The following is a 15,933-nucleotide window of genomic DNA, read 5'->3' as shown; positions in this document are numbered from 1 at the left end:
CAGAGCTCAAGTGGGGGAGGGGCAGAAAGATAGAAGACACAGAATCCCAAACAGGCTCCAGGCTCTGAGCTGTCAGCACATAGCCTGACACAGGGCTTGAACTCGTGAACCGAGAGATCATGACTGGAGCAGAAGTCAGATGCTTAACTGACTGAGCCACCCAGGTGCCCCAAGAAATACAATTTTTTCATGTTACCTGGGAGAACAAATTTTTTTGTATTTTCACACAACAGTTTCCTAAAATATGTAAGAGTGAATGGATATTTGTTGTTGGGATAGCTAAATTATTGATATAAAAGAGAAAATCATTAAAGCTTGATTTTATAAATTGATTATAACATCCTATGTACATATATATGAACACATACATATAGTTTTGAGCATCTGAACTTTGAGGTAATTCATTAACAGTGTAACACAAAACTGGATATGATATTGCATTATAATGTCAGATACATAGAATAAAAATTACTCAATAAATGTTTGTGGATTAATTAGTATCAGTGTAAAGATATGATAACAGTACCATTCTTTCCCACTACACTGTATATAGTGCAGTGTATATGCAGTATGAATCAAGCTAACTGCTCTTATGTATTCAAGCACCTTTCATCTCAAGAAAAATCACAAAGCTAGATCCAGTAATTATCTTCAATGGAATTGTCTTTTTCAAAGAAGATACGAAATTTTTGAAAATCTCTCCTGGGGGGATTGGTTAGCATCTTTTCTACCTCAATCATGATGTAATTATTTATCGCTAGTATATTAAGTTACTGGAAAATTAAAGGTTTTAACAATCTGGAAACATACAAAAATATGTGAAATATGTGAGAATCTGTTCTCCAAAAAAATGTAAATCATATTTAAAAGCACTACTTACAGGGTTAGAAAAATCTTTATAGCATGTAGAATTATATCAACAAAATATAAATCATTGTTATGTGTTTGAAGGAACACGGATGTTCCTTCAAACCCATGCACCTAAATATTATTTTAAAAGAGCCTAAATTACCCTCAAATACATACAATCATAACAGAACTTATTGCTTAAGTTAAAATTTAGTTTCATTTTCAGTGAGGAGGTATGTTTTCAAAATGTTTTCTCTAGAATGATTTTTTTTATTAAGGCTGGTGCAAATATTTTTTTCAATATACTGTTTGTAAAATTGAAATTGTTTCAACTGTTTAAGCTTATAAAATATTTGATGCTGGTTTGTTTTTCTCTAGGATCTATTTTCAGTATGTGTTATAAGCTGTGCATTTATTCTTCCTTCAATAAATATTCGTTAAGTGCCTATTATGTGCCAGTGTGTTCCTTGTATGTTGTAAGTCATTCTGTGAATAAAGTTTGAGTGAATAGATTTGACCAACAATAAAAAAAAGCATAATTACTTGTATCTGTGGTATAATTACTTGCATTTTGAAAAATGAGGAAATTGTTTCTCTGTTTCAAGAGAAATATTTGAAATTATCATTCACATGCACATTTCCTAAAATCAGTGTTCTCTCCTTTCAGAATGACTTCGGGGGTCACAGAAGTCTGGTGAATAAGTGGACAACATTCCTGAAAGCTCGACTCATTTGCTCAGTGCCAGGTCCAAATGGCATCGACACTCATTTTGATGAATTGCGTAAGTAACTCATGATACTGGATAGAGAATATTTGTTCAGACTTTGTCATAACCACCAAAATGCAACTTTTCCTAATTTTGTTTTCAAACAGAGGATGTATTCCTTATGAATTCTAAAGATCCTAAAAATCCAATTGTCTATGGAGTGTTTACAACTTCCAGGTAAACAACTTTTTACTATCTTACTATCAAAGAAACTTCATGTCCTTTAGGTGCTTTTCAGGAATCCATAATTTGGAAAATACATTTTTGAAAGAACATTGGCTTAACCTTTGAGCTGTTGTAGATTCTTGGGTGGCTGATGTTATGACGTAAATAGTTTAAAAAAATAAATTTTAGCAGAAATGTCATCACTGTAAATTGAATGATGAAAAATGTATCATAGCCTCAGTATAGCTCTGACTTAAAATTTAAATGAAATGTAGAATATTCTGAAAAGCTGAAATCTGAGCTTTGATCAGACTTTGTAGTGCTATAAACTACAGTGGCAACACTCTTTCCTTTCTCTTTTCCTTCTTCCTCCTTCATTCTCTCCCTCCCCTCTTTGTCTCCTCCTTCCTCTTCTCTTCACCCTCCTCCATTCCCCATCTTCCCAAGACACTTGCTGTCAATCAAGCAGCAATTATCTCTTGACTATCACATTCGGTATAAAATTTATATTACCTGGAGTTGTTAAAATTAAACAGACATTAATCCATTTCTTCTGACTCCTCATTACTTAGGACAATGGTTCTCAGACATCCATCTGAGCATCCATGTGAACCACCTAGAGATCATGCTAGGCCCCGCCTCCATAGTTTCCGAATCAGTAAGATTAGGATGGAGACTACTTTTTCTTCTATTATGAAAATACCATTATTAAATTCTGTAAATATTTACTGAGACTAACTATGTGTTAGGTACCATGAAATAAGCAACTGATGTTACAGAAAAGCAACTGGGCCTCTTTCTTCCCTCACGAAGCTTGCATTCTACCAGACATTGTCTATGTGGAGCAGGTTCCAGTAATAGACTCTTATAAACACATGTTTTTCATTTGATATGTTGTATATGTAATTTTCTATGGTGAAAGATTGGTTAAAAGATAAGCATTCCATATTTTAAGTGTGCATGACTGTTTTATATCTTTGTATAAATACATCTCTCAAGCCGTATTTATATAAGCACAATAAAATGAAAAATTGTGGCAGCTCATGGCAAACTTCCAGTTTATTTCAAGTACCTGATTTTTGTCAAGCAAAATGATGGGGATAATTGCCATAATATTCCACTTTGAGTAGGATGTAACAGCTACTAACTTAAAACAATTTTCTGAGTTAGGAAGAGATTATTTTAAATGCCTTCACACAAATCACACTCAGTTACTTGCTCTAATGCTTTTGGTCATTTGGGAGTTAAAAATAATATAATGTGACATATCATTTGACATTAACTATTCATTTTCTGCACCAGTCAGCTCCTAAAATGACTTCTTAAACATTTTTGCTTGCTTAAAAGTTCTCTGGTTTCAGTATTCATGATGGAGGCTTAACATAGTACCAAAGTTTATGTTTTTATTTCTATTGATATCAAAATTAAATATTGCTTTTTAGAAGATCACGTAGATGTTTTCCCACTGAAGTTTATGTATATTAATGTGTGTACTTCATATCATATGTTGTGTATATGTGATATAAATATATATACTATGAGTATTAATGATGGTTTCAGCTCTGCTTCTATTTTGAGCAATCATAATATGTTCTCTTGTGTATTGCCAAAATATATACACATGACTAAAAAATAACACAAGCACTATTTGAGGTTGAATTTATGTTCAAGTTTTGATAATTGACATCTAATAACATTAATAACCTGGAACAACTTAAGAATAGTTGTCTTGCCACTGTATGAAGATGAAAATCTTTTTTTTTTTTCTGTCTCTCTTTTTTAGTAACATCTTCAAGGGGTCAGCTGTGTGCATGTATAGTATGAGTGATGTGAGAAGGGTGTTCCTTGGTCCGTACGCTCACAGGGATGGTCCCAACTATCAGTGGGTGCCTTACCAAGGAAGAGTCCCCTACCCACGACCAGGAACTGTAAGTGGTCTAGGTTTTTAAAATACCAGATGAATAAATTTCTCCTGAAGGTTTATGAAAAGCTGCTACAAGCAGGTGTTAAGTATAGATAATGTAAAACAAAGGTACCTTGACTATAAACAAAACAAAGCAGGGATATTCTATGATATCGTGGAATTCTGCATTTAAAAGCATGTTCTTTAGAGACATTAGTGGTTAAGCTCAGTGCTTACCAGTTATTAATAACCATAATTTTTGAGAAATAGAAACTAAATGGGTAGACTTATTTGTTTTCTTTTCCAAAAGTGACTTTCATAGAGAATTGAAAGAATTAAGATTCATCTGAACTTGTTCTCCTTAGCTAGAATGAAGGCTTCAAGGATTGCCCATTAAATAGGAGGACGAAAAGTTTTAAATCAGTACTATTTTCCCATGGGAATGGGACACACCCCCTCAAGTAGGTAAGAGAGATATGCAGGAAAATCTCATAGAACAGGGCCTAGATATTTTAACAGACACTGTCTACTCTCGCTGACCGCTCCTTTTTCCCTCCAGCAACCCTGGGGCACATTCAGGCTTGAAAAAAAATTGGAGAGAACTCAAAATAAAACCAGCTTTGAATCTGCAATTTAAAGTAGGGCGAAAAAAAAATACGGTAGGAAGTGAGTGAAGTTAGCAGTGATGGCAGAGGTTGTACAATACCTGCACCCAAGTGCAACTGCTCTAATCCTAAGAATCTTTAAGGAAATAATTTCCCGTGATGCAAAAACTTGTGTTTGAAGTTTAGCCATTGCTGTAATTTTACTTCAGTTTGGTTTATTCTGTTAAATTCAACTAAGTTATGTTTTATACATTTTATTCAATATGAGGATTTTAATCTTATTTTTCTCTGTTTTTGAAGTTCTTTATGGGAAAATTGAAAATTTTGCATTTTATAAATATTAACTCTAGCTGGTGGTTCTTGTGGGTACAAAACCTGTGTAGGCTTCCAGAAGAATGAACCAATAAGACGAAATATTGATTATATGAAGTAAAATGGGTTTTACGAAAAAGCGCAAGATATTTACTCCATCTCTTAATGGCAGACTGCTTCTACTTTGTTGGTGATGAGTTTTCTAACCCTATGGCTCATTAAGGCCAGTGTATTCTAAGTAGGACCTGCCTCTAGGTTTCACTTCGACAGCTTTGGTGCAGTTCCTTCAGCATGCTAGATGGTGTACTGCCATTTGGAGATACAAAGGTTTTGATCTGAATTTGTACTCAGTATATCTGCAATTAAGGATAGCCATTGGAAATTATTGTGTGCCAGACCCTGTTCTAAGAAATTTATATTTATATATATTGTATTCAGTAGCACAGCTATTGCTCCCATTTCACAGATGAGGGCTCTGAGGCAAAGAGAGGAAGCAGGACTCAGTTGAGGCAGTTTGGTTCTAGAGCTGGTGTTCTCACTCATTATTCAGAATTGTTAAAACATGGCATAAAAAGTCAGCAGTATGCACCAACTGTTAAAGACAGAAGCAGAAAGCATTGCCTAATCTAGGAATCAGGGAGTGGCCAGCAGAAGGGCAAAACACCTAACTCCATGACTAAAATTCATTTGAATGAGTTCATTAATTCTATCAAGTGGCAGCTGAGAATAGCCATTTTGTCAACACTACTGGAGAAAAACATACTAAGTGAAACATATTAAATAAGTAGCTTTATAATTTACTTAAAAAGTAATCCTTTAAATCCTTTGTTGTATTAGTGTATAATTGTGTGTGTCTGTATATACACACACACACATATATATACATGCATATATATTCCAAGATAGATGCTCTTCCCGTTTCATAGCAAGTTTATTTATTTCATTTCTCATGAATTATTTATGATCTGTATCAAGGTAATGGCAAAGACCATTGATTTCTCCTAAGCCTCTTATAAGATCAAGAACTTCTATTAATTATAGTTCAGCTCCCAAGCTCTTACATTAAATGACAAAAATTACTTAGGCATAAGACAAAAAGCAAGAGGCTGGAGATGTTTTACTTTGAATGCTTTTATCACATAATTAAATGCAGTGAAAAGAGACACAGTGGAATCTGAATTTTCTCATTTTTGTTTTATTGCCTTATATGGAGTGTTTATAATTCAGAGGTGATATTATGCCAGTGTACCACAGTGCTTCATTTCTGACTCTCTGTAGCCATCATCTGTTCAGCTTGTCCACTTGGTCAGTTTCATTGCCATGCAGATCGTTAAACACTTTTCGCTTTTAAGTTTATTTATTTATTTTGTGAGAGATTGAGCATGAACATGGGAGGCACAGAGAAAGGACAAGAGGGAGGAACCCAAGCAGGCTCCACACTGTCAGCACAGAGCCCAGTGTGGGGCTCGAACTCAAGAAACATGAAAGCACGATTGGAGCCGAGTTGGACACTTAACCGTCTGAGCCACCCAGGCACCCCCAGATTATCAAACGCTTTGAATAACACCTTTCCTTACCCTTGTAATTAATTTTTAATGAGAGAGTACTGTTGGTACTTTTTGTGTTGCTTTTTCAGGGTTATGTTAGAGGGGTGACTGGGTGGGTCAGTCGGTTAAGCGTCAAACTCTTGATTTCAGCTCAGGTCATGATCTCACGACTCATGGGTTTGAGTCCCGCCTTGGGCTCTGTGCTGACAGTGTGAAGCCTGTTTGGGATTCTCTCTCTCCCTTTCTCTCTGCTCCTCCCCAACGCACGCATGTGCTCCCCCTCTCTCTTTCTCAAAATAAATAAACTTACAGAAGAAAAGAATAGTTTATGTTGTCTCTTAGCTTAACAAGAGCCTTTGCATTTTAGCATGATGCCCTGGGAGGAAAATTTATCCAAGAAAATTTTTCTGAGATTCTCTAATCTGATTATTAATTGGATTTAGTTGTAACATATTCCATTTCTTATTCCAAATACTTTATCCTATCAGTAGAATATATTAGTTGCCACTAAAAGAGCATCAGACTCCCATACACTGAATTCATTAGATGCATTTGTAGTTTTAGGTAAAAAATGGTGGCACAACTAAATCCCATTGAGACTTTAATTACGTTTAGGAAAAAAATACTCTATATTACATCTATTAATTTAAGTAATATTATTTTTTAGTTTATCAGTTACTTAATTTTAAAGAAATAATGACAGGTTAGATTTAGTTTATGACCATTGAGGTTACAAATTATTATATAATTTGTAATTACATTCACTATATTTTAATCAAAAGTTATTCTTCTCTTTATCTTAATAGTGTCCCAGTAAAACATTTGGTGGATTTGACTCTACAAAAGACCTTCCTGATGATGTTATAACATTTGCAAGAAGTCATCCAGCTATGTATAATCCAGTGTTTCCTATTAATAACCGCCCAATAATGATCAAAACAGATGTCAATTATCAGTTTACACAAATTGTGGTAGATCGAGTGGATGCAGAAGATGGCCAGTATGATGTTATGTTTATTGGAACAGGTAAATGTTTTTAATTTTAGCCCTGAATTTCCTTGTAGACCGTTAACTTACTGAGTAAACTAAGAACTGAGGGAAGTTTTTAGAGTCACTGTCAAGATAAAGTTAATCTCTAATAAATGACTAAAAAACCTGAACATCCACCGTGAGAGTGCGTTATTAAAAAGTAATAATTTGAGGTATATTAATTTAAACAAAATCTCCTTTTCAATCAAAAGTTGATTAATACATTCAGGTAAGGCTAATGATTAGGTAAACAATGTCTAGAAGTGAATCATAACTCTTTTCTGTCCATTGACTTTTTAGAACAAAGATGTATTTTCAAACCATGCCTAAAACTCCCAAAACATTCGATAATGTTTCTGGGCTATATTGATGCAAAATTACCTAACTTTAAAATTATCATGGGGCGCCTGGGTGGCTCAGTCCGTTAAGCGTCTGACTTCGGCTCAGGTCATGATCTCACGGTCCGTGAGTTCGAGCCCTGCGTCGGGCTCTGTGCTGACAGCTCAGAGCCTGGAGCCTGCTTCGGATTCTGTGTCTCCCTCTCTCTCTGACCCTTCCCTGTTCATGCTCTGTCTCTCTCTGTCTCGAAAATAAATAAACATTAAAAAAAAAAAAAAAGTATCATAGGGTGGAAATCTTGTACAAGATAAATTTTGGCAAAAATTTGTTTAGTGTTTTTGCCATACAATGGGAAAAAACAAAACAAAATAAAAATTTCATCAGTTGAAGAACAAAATGGACCATAAGAATCATCAGATAAATTTTAGGTTCATTTCTACAGAAATTTAACAATACATTTTTAGTAACTCCATGATTAGAAACAAACTTTTTGCATATATATTTTCAGAATGAATCCCATTGTATTATGGCATATTTTCCCCCTACTCTCTTTATTAATACTATTTTGAAAGCACCAGTTACAAACCTGAAACTTGCTATTTAGGGTCAGATTCCATGGCAATAAATTCCTAGTCTCCATTAGCATTGTTAACTGACATAAATCAGTGGGAAGCAGAGTGACTGCTCCACTGAAACCTTGTATAATAGCATGTATTTTCCCTTGGTGAGAAACAGAAAAAAAAAAAAAAAAAAAAAAAAAAACTGAATTAACTACAGGGGAATGGCAACTGTGTGGTAAGTGCTTTAAAGACTTAAAGTCTTATAATGAAATTGTGAAATACTTATATTTTCAGGTGTAACAGTGTCAGGTTCTGAGCAATAGAGTGCAGTTTACTTTTATGAGTGAGAACATTTACCAAATTGTAGAATCCCAAAGACACTCCAAGTTTGATAAAAGTCAGTGAATTCCAAGTATCAACTTCTGGTTATATAAATCTTTAGAAACTGTAAGATGATAGGATTTGTCTTCAGTAAATATTAGTTTACCATTTAATGTCAAAGTATAATTAGATCTATCTACAGAGTAATTAAGTTTATTCAATAATGTCACACTTACCTTTTTTTTCACCTCTGGCCTAAACATGTTGAGAAGTCCCTCACTCACTGTCAATGAAGCAAAAGCTTGCTTCCGGCTATTTGACCAAAGAAATCCAATCATGAGTTTTTAATTCCTTTTGGACACAGGCTATCTTTAAAGGGACCAATTTCATGAGAATGTTGAATGTCTGAAGATGCGGATGGCTATTGGTCAGTACAGGCCAGGGTCATCTGTCAGCAAAGTAAATTGATTATAGTAATTTTATCTTTTAACTGGGTTGCACATCACAGTGTATTGATCCTAGTTGAGTAATCTGATTCAATTTGTGTGAAATTGTTTGAAATACTACTCAGTAAAACTAGATCTGGAACACAGATAAAGTTATGTTTGGATACTGGAAACCCATCAGAGGCACTGAATAGATTAACCTAATTTACCTTTAATCTTTGGTGTTATGAGTAGTCTAAAGTCCTATAAACATAAAAGTAACCTCTTAACAGAGGGCACTTTTTTCACTTTACAAGGGATACACTAGCAACTTTTCTTTCTTTCTTCTTCTTTTTTTTTCCTCACTAGCAACTTTTCTTATCTCACATAGCACATCATATTGATGCCCCGAAAATGGTTATCAATGGTTATTCACTGAATACAGTAAGTGATTTTTCCAGTGTGGCTTATTCTTTACTGGTATGATTCTTCTTTTCAAATAATGAGTCAGTTGAACTTGATTAAAATGAGCCAGTTGAAGCTAAAAATAATTGATCAGCTGATCAGAACTGGAATGTTGAAGAGTCCATACTGGAAAAATAATATCTTCTAAACACAGTTTAGGGTAAAAGCGACAGCTCTTTTCCTTGAAACAATTTGTCTCTTTTCACAATGAAAATTAGAATAAACAATCCTTTAAATCTCTATACAATGTATTCAGTTTAATAGTTTTTATGACATATGCTGTGGAATTTAAATTTCTTTAATACTCTAAAATTGATTATTCAAGACATTAATCAGACCAGTTTGTTAACCAGAGTTGATTAATCAATATTGAGCAACTACCAGAACAAGTAATCCAAGGTGTTTATTTTGTGAAATCAAGTTATTGTCATTCATCACTTAATGGTCATTGAGCCGTCTTTAGGGGCCTATAAGTACTACAGGCTTCCAGGTGCCTGGGGGATGAGCAGCAGGTTCTGAGGCTTCACTACTTCTGTTGCTGGACAACATTCCTTGCATTTTGCATCTATATTAAATCTTCACAGGTAGTCCCAGATTTCACAACAAAAGTGGAAAAACTTGCTATATCAACTGGCATTATTTTTTTTAGTTTTTTTTTCCTGAGACACCTGACAACAGAGATTAAAAATTAAAAAAAATATAATTCAACCTAGTGATTAGTATGTGTGTATGTGTGTGTATATATATGTGTGTATATATATGTATATATACACACATATATATACATTTAATTTTGCAATTTCAGAATAAAACCATCTTCAAAGCTTCATATATTTCTGAAAATTCAGCTATTTTCATTGCACAGCTATGTTCACACTTTATCTAGTTGCATGTAATGCATTTGAATATATATTTTACCAGTGCTGTAACAAAAAAAAAAAAAAAAAAGGAAGACTGAGGTCAAAATGTACTTTCTGGTCAAATACTATTTCCATTCATGAACATTAACCTTTGTTCAGATCTATTTAAACTGTGTTCTCCTCCTCCACTTTCTTTCAAAGATGTTGGGACCGTTCTTAAAGTAGTTTCAATTCCTAAGGAGACTTGGCATGATTTAGAAGAAGTTCTGCTGGAAGAAATGACAGTTTTTCGGGTGAGTGCTGCTTAATTTCAAGTGTCAACAAGTTCACTTGTATGTCTTTCCCCCAGGACAGCTGCACACTGAACTTGGTATGGACAAGTAGTCTAGCATACCCTTCTAATTAGCTTGTCAATTAGAAAGCCAGACACTAGTCAAAATAAACCTTGAAACTTTCAATGCTAGTTAAATCTAAAAATGTAAAGAAATATATTCTTGGCTCATATTTTGTTTTCTCAATAATAAAATATGTGATTTACATTTTACACTATTCATGTAGGTTACCTCACTGAATAAACTCATGCTGCTCCCTGCCCCCCACCCCCCAATCTCCTCTTTCATGCTTTAGGATATAACTGGAATGATAGGTAACTTCCATGAGTGTATTAAGAGAAAAATACACTCAGAATGATAGGGGAATGAAGACATTGCAGTCATTTTTTTTGGCTTATTCATGAATTGTTTTATCATATTTTCTTAAAGAAATAATTTGTTAGCAAAAAAAGTTTGAGGTGTTTAGATCACCGGTGACAAATTTGTTACGGGTTCCTAGTCTACACACTTAAGGAATGTATAGATACTTGTTCCTTTGTCCAGGATCATGGATGGCCCGGGTAAATTTATATAGGACTGGGGGTAGAGGCAGCAGAATATGGGTTGAAGTGAGAACAGAGAACTGAAGTAATATAACATACACCATAATGCCCGTTGTTTCTTTTAGATAACGTGCTAATAGGGGAGAGTGTAAATCTAAGCACACCTTGATATGAATTATTTATGAATTTTGACAGGGAAATAGATGCCTATAAGAAGTGTTATTTCAATTTTTTATAAAAGAATAATGCAAACATTGAGACATTTATAATGGCAAAATAAAGTGGAATTAGATGACAAAAAATGAGAAAACATTGGATCTAGTCTCACAACTTAAAATTATCTCATTTAGTCTCAGGTGTTCCAGATACTTTAAATTTGTCACTTGTCTTAAATATTTTAATTGTGAGCAAAGACTTCCTAAGACTTTTCGTAGCCCCATATTTCTAGACCATTTTGTTTAACCCGGTAGGGCTCTTGCTCACTATTCAGTAACATTTTGAAGAGAAAGTAGAATATGGCAAGTTCTTAATATATATTCACATAATTAAAATTATGATTAGCACTGAAACAAATCACTGGTGAATCAAGACATAGGTATCCTATAATAACAACAAAACAGTGTTCTGGTGGAAGGACTTTAGGCTCTTCAGTCACATCTACATAGCATTTTTTGGAAACACGTGTATGGTCTCTTTGAGCTTCCCCATCAGTGAAAACAAGGAAGCTAGGAATCTGATTTTGGCTCAGGTCATGATGTCACGGTTTGTAAGTTTGAGACCTGCATAGGGTGAGCTCGAGCCTTGCTTCATCTGCACATGAGCCCCGCTTCGGGTGAGGTCATGACCTCTTTCAGGTGAGCTCATGCCTGCTTTGGGTGAGCCCACTTCTCTCTCTCTCTCTCTCTGTCCCTTGTGGGATTCTCTCTCTCTCTCTGACCCCCCGCCCCGCCCCACCCCTCACTCACTTGTGCCCTCTCTCTTTGTCAAAAAACAAAATAAAACAAGGAAGCTAGAAGAATTAGAGACCCTTACATAAAGCATCCAGGGTAGTGCCAGGTACCATGCTCAAAATTTTATTAATACATGTTTATTGTTTTAGAGTATTGTTCATGTGTATTGTTTTACATTGAAATTAAGCCACATTTCCAGTAGACTTTTCTATTAATTTTTGGGTTAAGTCTTGAAAATAATAAAAATCATCACCATCCTATTCTGACTTTTAAAATCATATATTTTGGCCTTATTTTATGTCTATTATAGAGTAATAACTAATCACTCTTGTTCACTAATCACAAACTTGTTCCTGTTTCAGTTTCAGTATTTATACATTGATACACTAGCCTATGAATTCAAAAATACATTTATCCAAGTGGACTGTATTAACAACATAGAGTCCATCTATTTTACCAAATTACAAGCACTAAGAGGTGAATAAGCAGCATGCTGTCTTGTGTTCAATAGCACACAGTTGTTGTGTCTCTGGAGCCTAAAATATGTTTTCAACCAACATCTATTAAATGAATGAAGGAATCAGTATTTTTTTTATTAAAATCCAAGTTCGTTAACATATAGTGTAATAATGGTTTCAAGAGTAGAATTGAATGACTCATCACTTACATATAACACCCAGTGCTCACCCCAACAAGTGCCCTCCTTAATGCCCATCACCCATTTAGCCCATCTCCCCCCAACACCCCACCAGCAACCCTGAGTTTGTTCTCTGTATTTAAGTCTCTAACGGTTTGCCTCCCTCGCTGTTTTTATCTTATTTTTCCTTCCCTTCCCCTATGTTCCTCTGTCTTGTTGCTTAAATTCCACATGTAAATGAAATCATATGATACTTATCTTTCTCTGACTGACTTATTGTGCTTAGCATAATACCCTCTAGTTCCATCCATGTTGTTGCAAATGGCAAAATTTCATTCTTTTTGATCACTGAGTAATACTCCATTAATCAGTATTGGTGAGAAAATGAACTATGAGAAATTAAAGATTTGTGGTATTCCTCAGGGAGCCCATACTTAAAGTGAGGTGCCAGAATATGTGGAAAACAGACCGGAAATAGCAGCAAGTTATCCCGTTGATTATATCCCATAGAATTCTCTAGCGGAAAGAAAAAAATTTTACCAACTCTCTATATTTAGAAATTTATATCACAAATGAAGTTATAGGAGATACTGAAATACTATGTTAGCTTAAGAATATCTTTATTAATTCCAGAAACTCTTACTTTTGTATTTGCCATGGTTCCTTTGTGACTTTCCCTTTAGTTGTTGTGTATGTTATTACCTGTGCCTCTAGGATTTTAAGTCTGCATTTCACATCTCAGCTATGTTCTTTAGTACATTACTAAAATTCTAGTTTAAAAAGGTGTTAATGTAAGCTAATCTGTTAAATGATGTAACAAAATCTTAAAAGGTTGAAAGCCAACAATCTTACACTCACAAATATTTAATATCTATTAGATTTTAGTATCTTGCAGTTTCCAGGGAAATATGTAACTGAATTAAACCTATGATAACTACTGAGTGACATTTTTGTGGTTTTTAAGGTATCATCAGAAAGGTTATTGATCATTCTGTAACAGATATAAGTAAGTAATATTATGCTGGTATGGAAGTGATTTTTTGTGAGTTTACAATTTTGTAAAAAGATTCTTTGCAACCTGGGACACATCTCCTTCCATAGATAAATGCCCCAGTTCTCTCCCATATTCTATGCTATGCATTATTGTCATTATTATTTCTTTGGCACTCAAGTAGACAAAACATATTTGGGCAGAGTTTAGAGAAATGTTTACTTTTAACATTCTATTCTATCAGGCAGAGTTCATACATATATTATGGTCTAGCAATTGGAATATTTCACTGTCAAACTTTGTTTAATTTTGTAGTGGGAGGAAAAAAAACACAACACATTAAAGCAATTGCTATATACAGTGAAACAAGCAGAGATATGTTACAGTTTCTATGTTTCTATTTAAGCCTTACATGTCATTCCATTCAATATAAAATAAAATTAAAAAGTGTTAAGCTGAGCATAACAGTATTTTGACAAAGTAAATAGACGAGGAACAAATTTAGACTCATGTTAGTATCTGATACTCTTGGATTTTAATGTCAACCAACAAGTTAATTTTACCAAAATATCATCTCTAGGAGACCATATTCATTATGTGTCCTTGCTACGCTGAATAACCAAACTTCATATAAAAGCCTGAATTAAAGCCAGTACTATATCCTTTGCCATCTTGAGATTGGTTTTAGGAAAACACCCTGGCTAATCACAGAACATTTCAGTGGTTTCAGTTATATCCAAGATACTTTTTTTTTTTTTTATTCTGGGTGAAATAAAATCCCAATCAGAACATAGAAAGAAAAATATCCCTCAGTAATAAAAATTTCCATTTTGGAATAAAATTTTAATAGGTAATAAGAGGTGAAATAAAATTGGCATTGGTATAAGACTCGAGAAATGATTTTAAATTGCCGTTACATATTCAAAATGGTATAGAAGTACTAAGATGCAAACTTAATTCAAATATTACTTGGAATCATAAATGTGTATTTGGACCATATTTACTATGTGATTCTGAACAACTTGATTAAAGTCAAGCAAGCCTCAATCTCAAATTTTTCAAGTTTTTTAAAAATTAATTTTACTAGTAAATTAATATTACTAGTAAGGTATTAACAATAGCTATTGTTAACTAATTATACAAATGAAAATCTCTTTAAAATTCTTGAAAGGGGCGCCTGGGTGGCTCAGTCGGTTAAGCTTCTGACTTCGGCTCAGGTCATGATCTCACAGTCCGTGAGTTCGAGCCCCGTGTCGGGCTCTGTTGACAGCTCAGAGCCTAGAGCCTGTTTCAGTCTGTGTCTCCTTCTCTCTCTGCCCCTCCCCCGTTCATGCTCTGTCTCTCCCTGTCTCAAAAATAAATAAAATGTTAAAAACAAATTTAAAAAAAAATAAAATAAAATTCTTGAAAAAGCCCACGTCTATAACTTACTTAAAAATATTCAAAAGTTGTAAACCTAGACATTTGCTGATTTTCACTTTACTCAGTATGGGATCTTCTTTCCTGCAAGGAAGGTTTTACTTTTTGACAGAGGAGTGTTACATCAAGAGGCAGTGCATTTAGCACCACGGGTTTTATTTATAGTCCTATTGACTGCAAAGGATTGCAAGGTAGTTACATTGATAGCGCATGCATTTTAAACTCAATTTATGCAATGTTCCATGAACAGCTGAGCTAACAAATGAAAGAGTTTAATTTTCATTCAAATGTAAAACATAATTGATGCTTTCCAAAACCTAGTCTATTAACTCATTCTGAAGGAGCGTCCGCATGCTTTAGCATCCAGGGAGTTATGTCAGATTCTCCTGGGATCAGCAGGTTGAAAAGCTCTGCAAGTGAGAAAGTTTAATAAGGACTGGATTAAAATATCTGCAAAAAATAAATTAAAAAAAAATAAAATAGAGTAAATTAGAGTCATAGAAAATCTTGAAAAGATGCTAAGTTTTTAATTTCATTTTTACTTGAACACTAATTAACTTTGCAATTGAAACCGGTTTCATGAAAAAATGCTTATGAAGCTACATCTGTTTTAAATGGAAGTCATATTCACTACCAGCTCTTTCTCAGAAAAAGAAATATAGCTTATTTAAATGGATTTCATCTGAATATATTGTCTATTAAAATTCAACAGCGTACAGCAAATAGCACATTCTATTCCAAACTGTTATTAATTTCCTGGCCTATAAAATAAATAAAATTCTTTTAATTAAGAGATCCTAGGATCTTAATTTAAGAATTTTGAAATCATAATATGGTACAATAGAGTTTGGTTGTGTATTAGGGTTTGTTTTGTTTTACAATTTGTGTATGAAATAATTTATTTTCATCTACTTA

The 15,933-nt window shown here is 34.0% G+C and overlaps 1 protein-coding gene across 4 annotated transcripts in view; it reads left to right on the top strand.

Moving 5' to 3' along the window:
* Positions 1–15,933, top strand: part of SEMA3A (semaphorin 3A) — a 469,306-nt gene that overhangs the window by 423,092 nt on the left and 30,281 nt on the right. For all 4 annotated transcript variants that reach the window (XM_060632359.3, XM_060632358.3, XM_060632357.3 and 1 more), the window contains 5 exons: positions 1,517–1,631; positions 1,724–1,793; positions 3,565–3,709; positions 6,955–7,174; positions 10,349–10,440. In XM_060632359.3, coding sequence (XP_060488342.1) covers positions 1,517–1,631; positions 1,724–1,793; positions 3,565–3,709; positions 6,955–7,174; positions 10,349–10,440 — 642 coding nt within the window. The remainder of the gene's footprint in view (positions 1–1,516; positions 1,632–1,723; positions 1,794–3,564; positions 3,710–6,954; positions 7,175–10,348; positions 10,441–15,933) is intronic.

Source organism: Panthera onca, chromosome A2, assembly GCF_046562875.1.
Source record: "Panthera onca isolate mPanOnc1 chromosome A2, mPanOnc1 haplotype 2, whole genome shotgun sequence".
Lineage (NCBI taxonomy): Eukaryota > Metazoa > Chordata > Mammalia > Carnivora > Felidae > Panthera > Panthera onca.
Note: the sequence above shows the minus strand (reverse complement) of the source record. Positions and strands in the feature narration are given on the sequence as shown.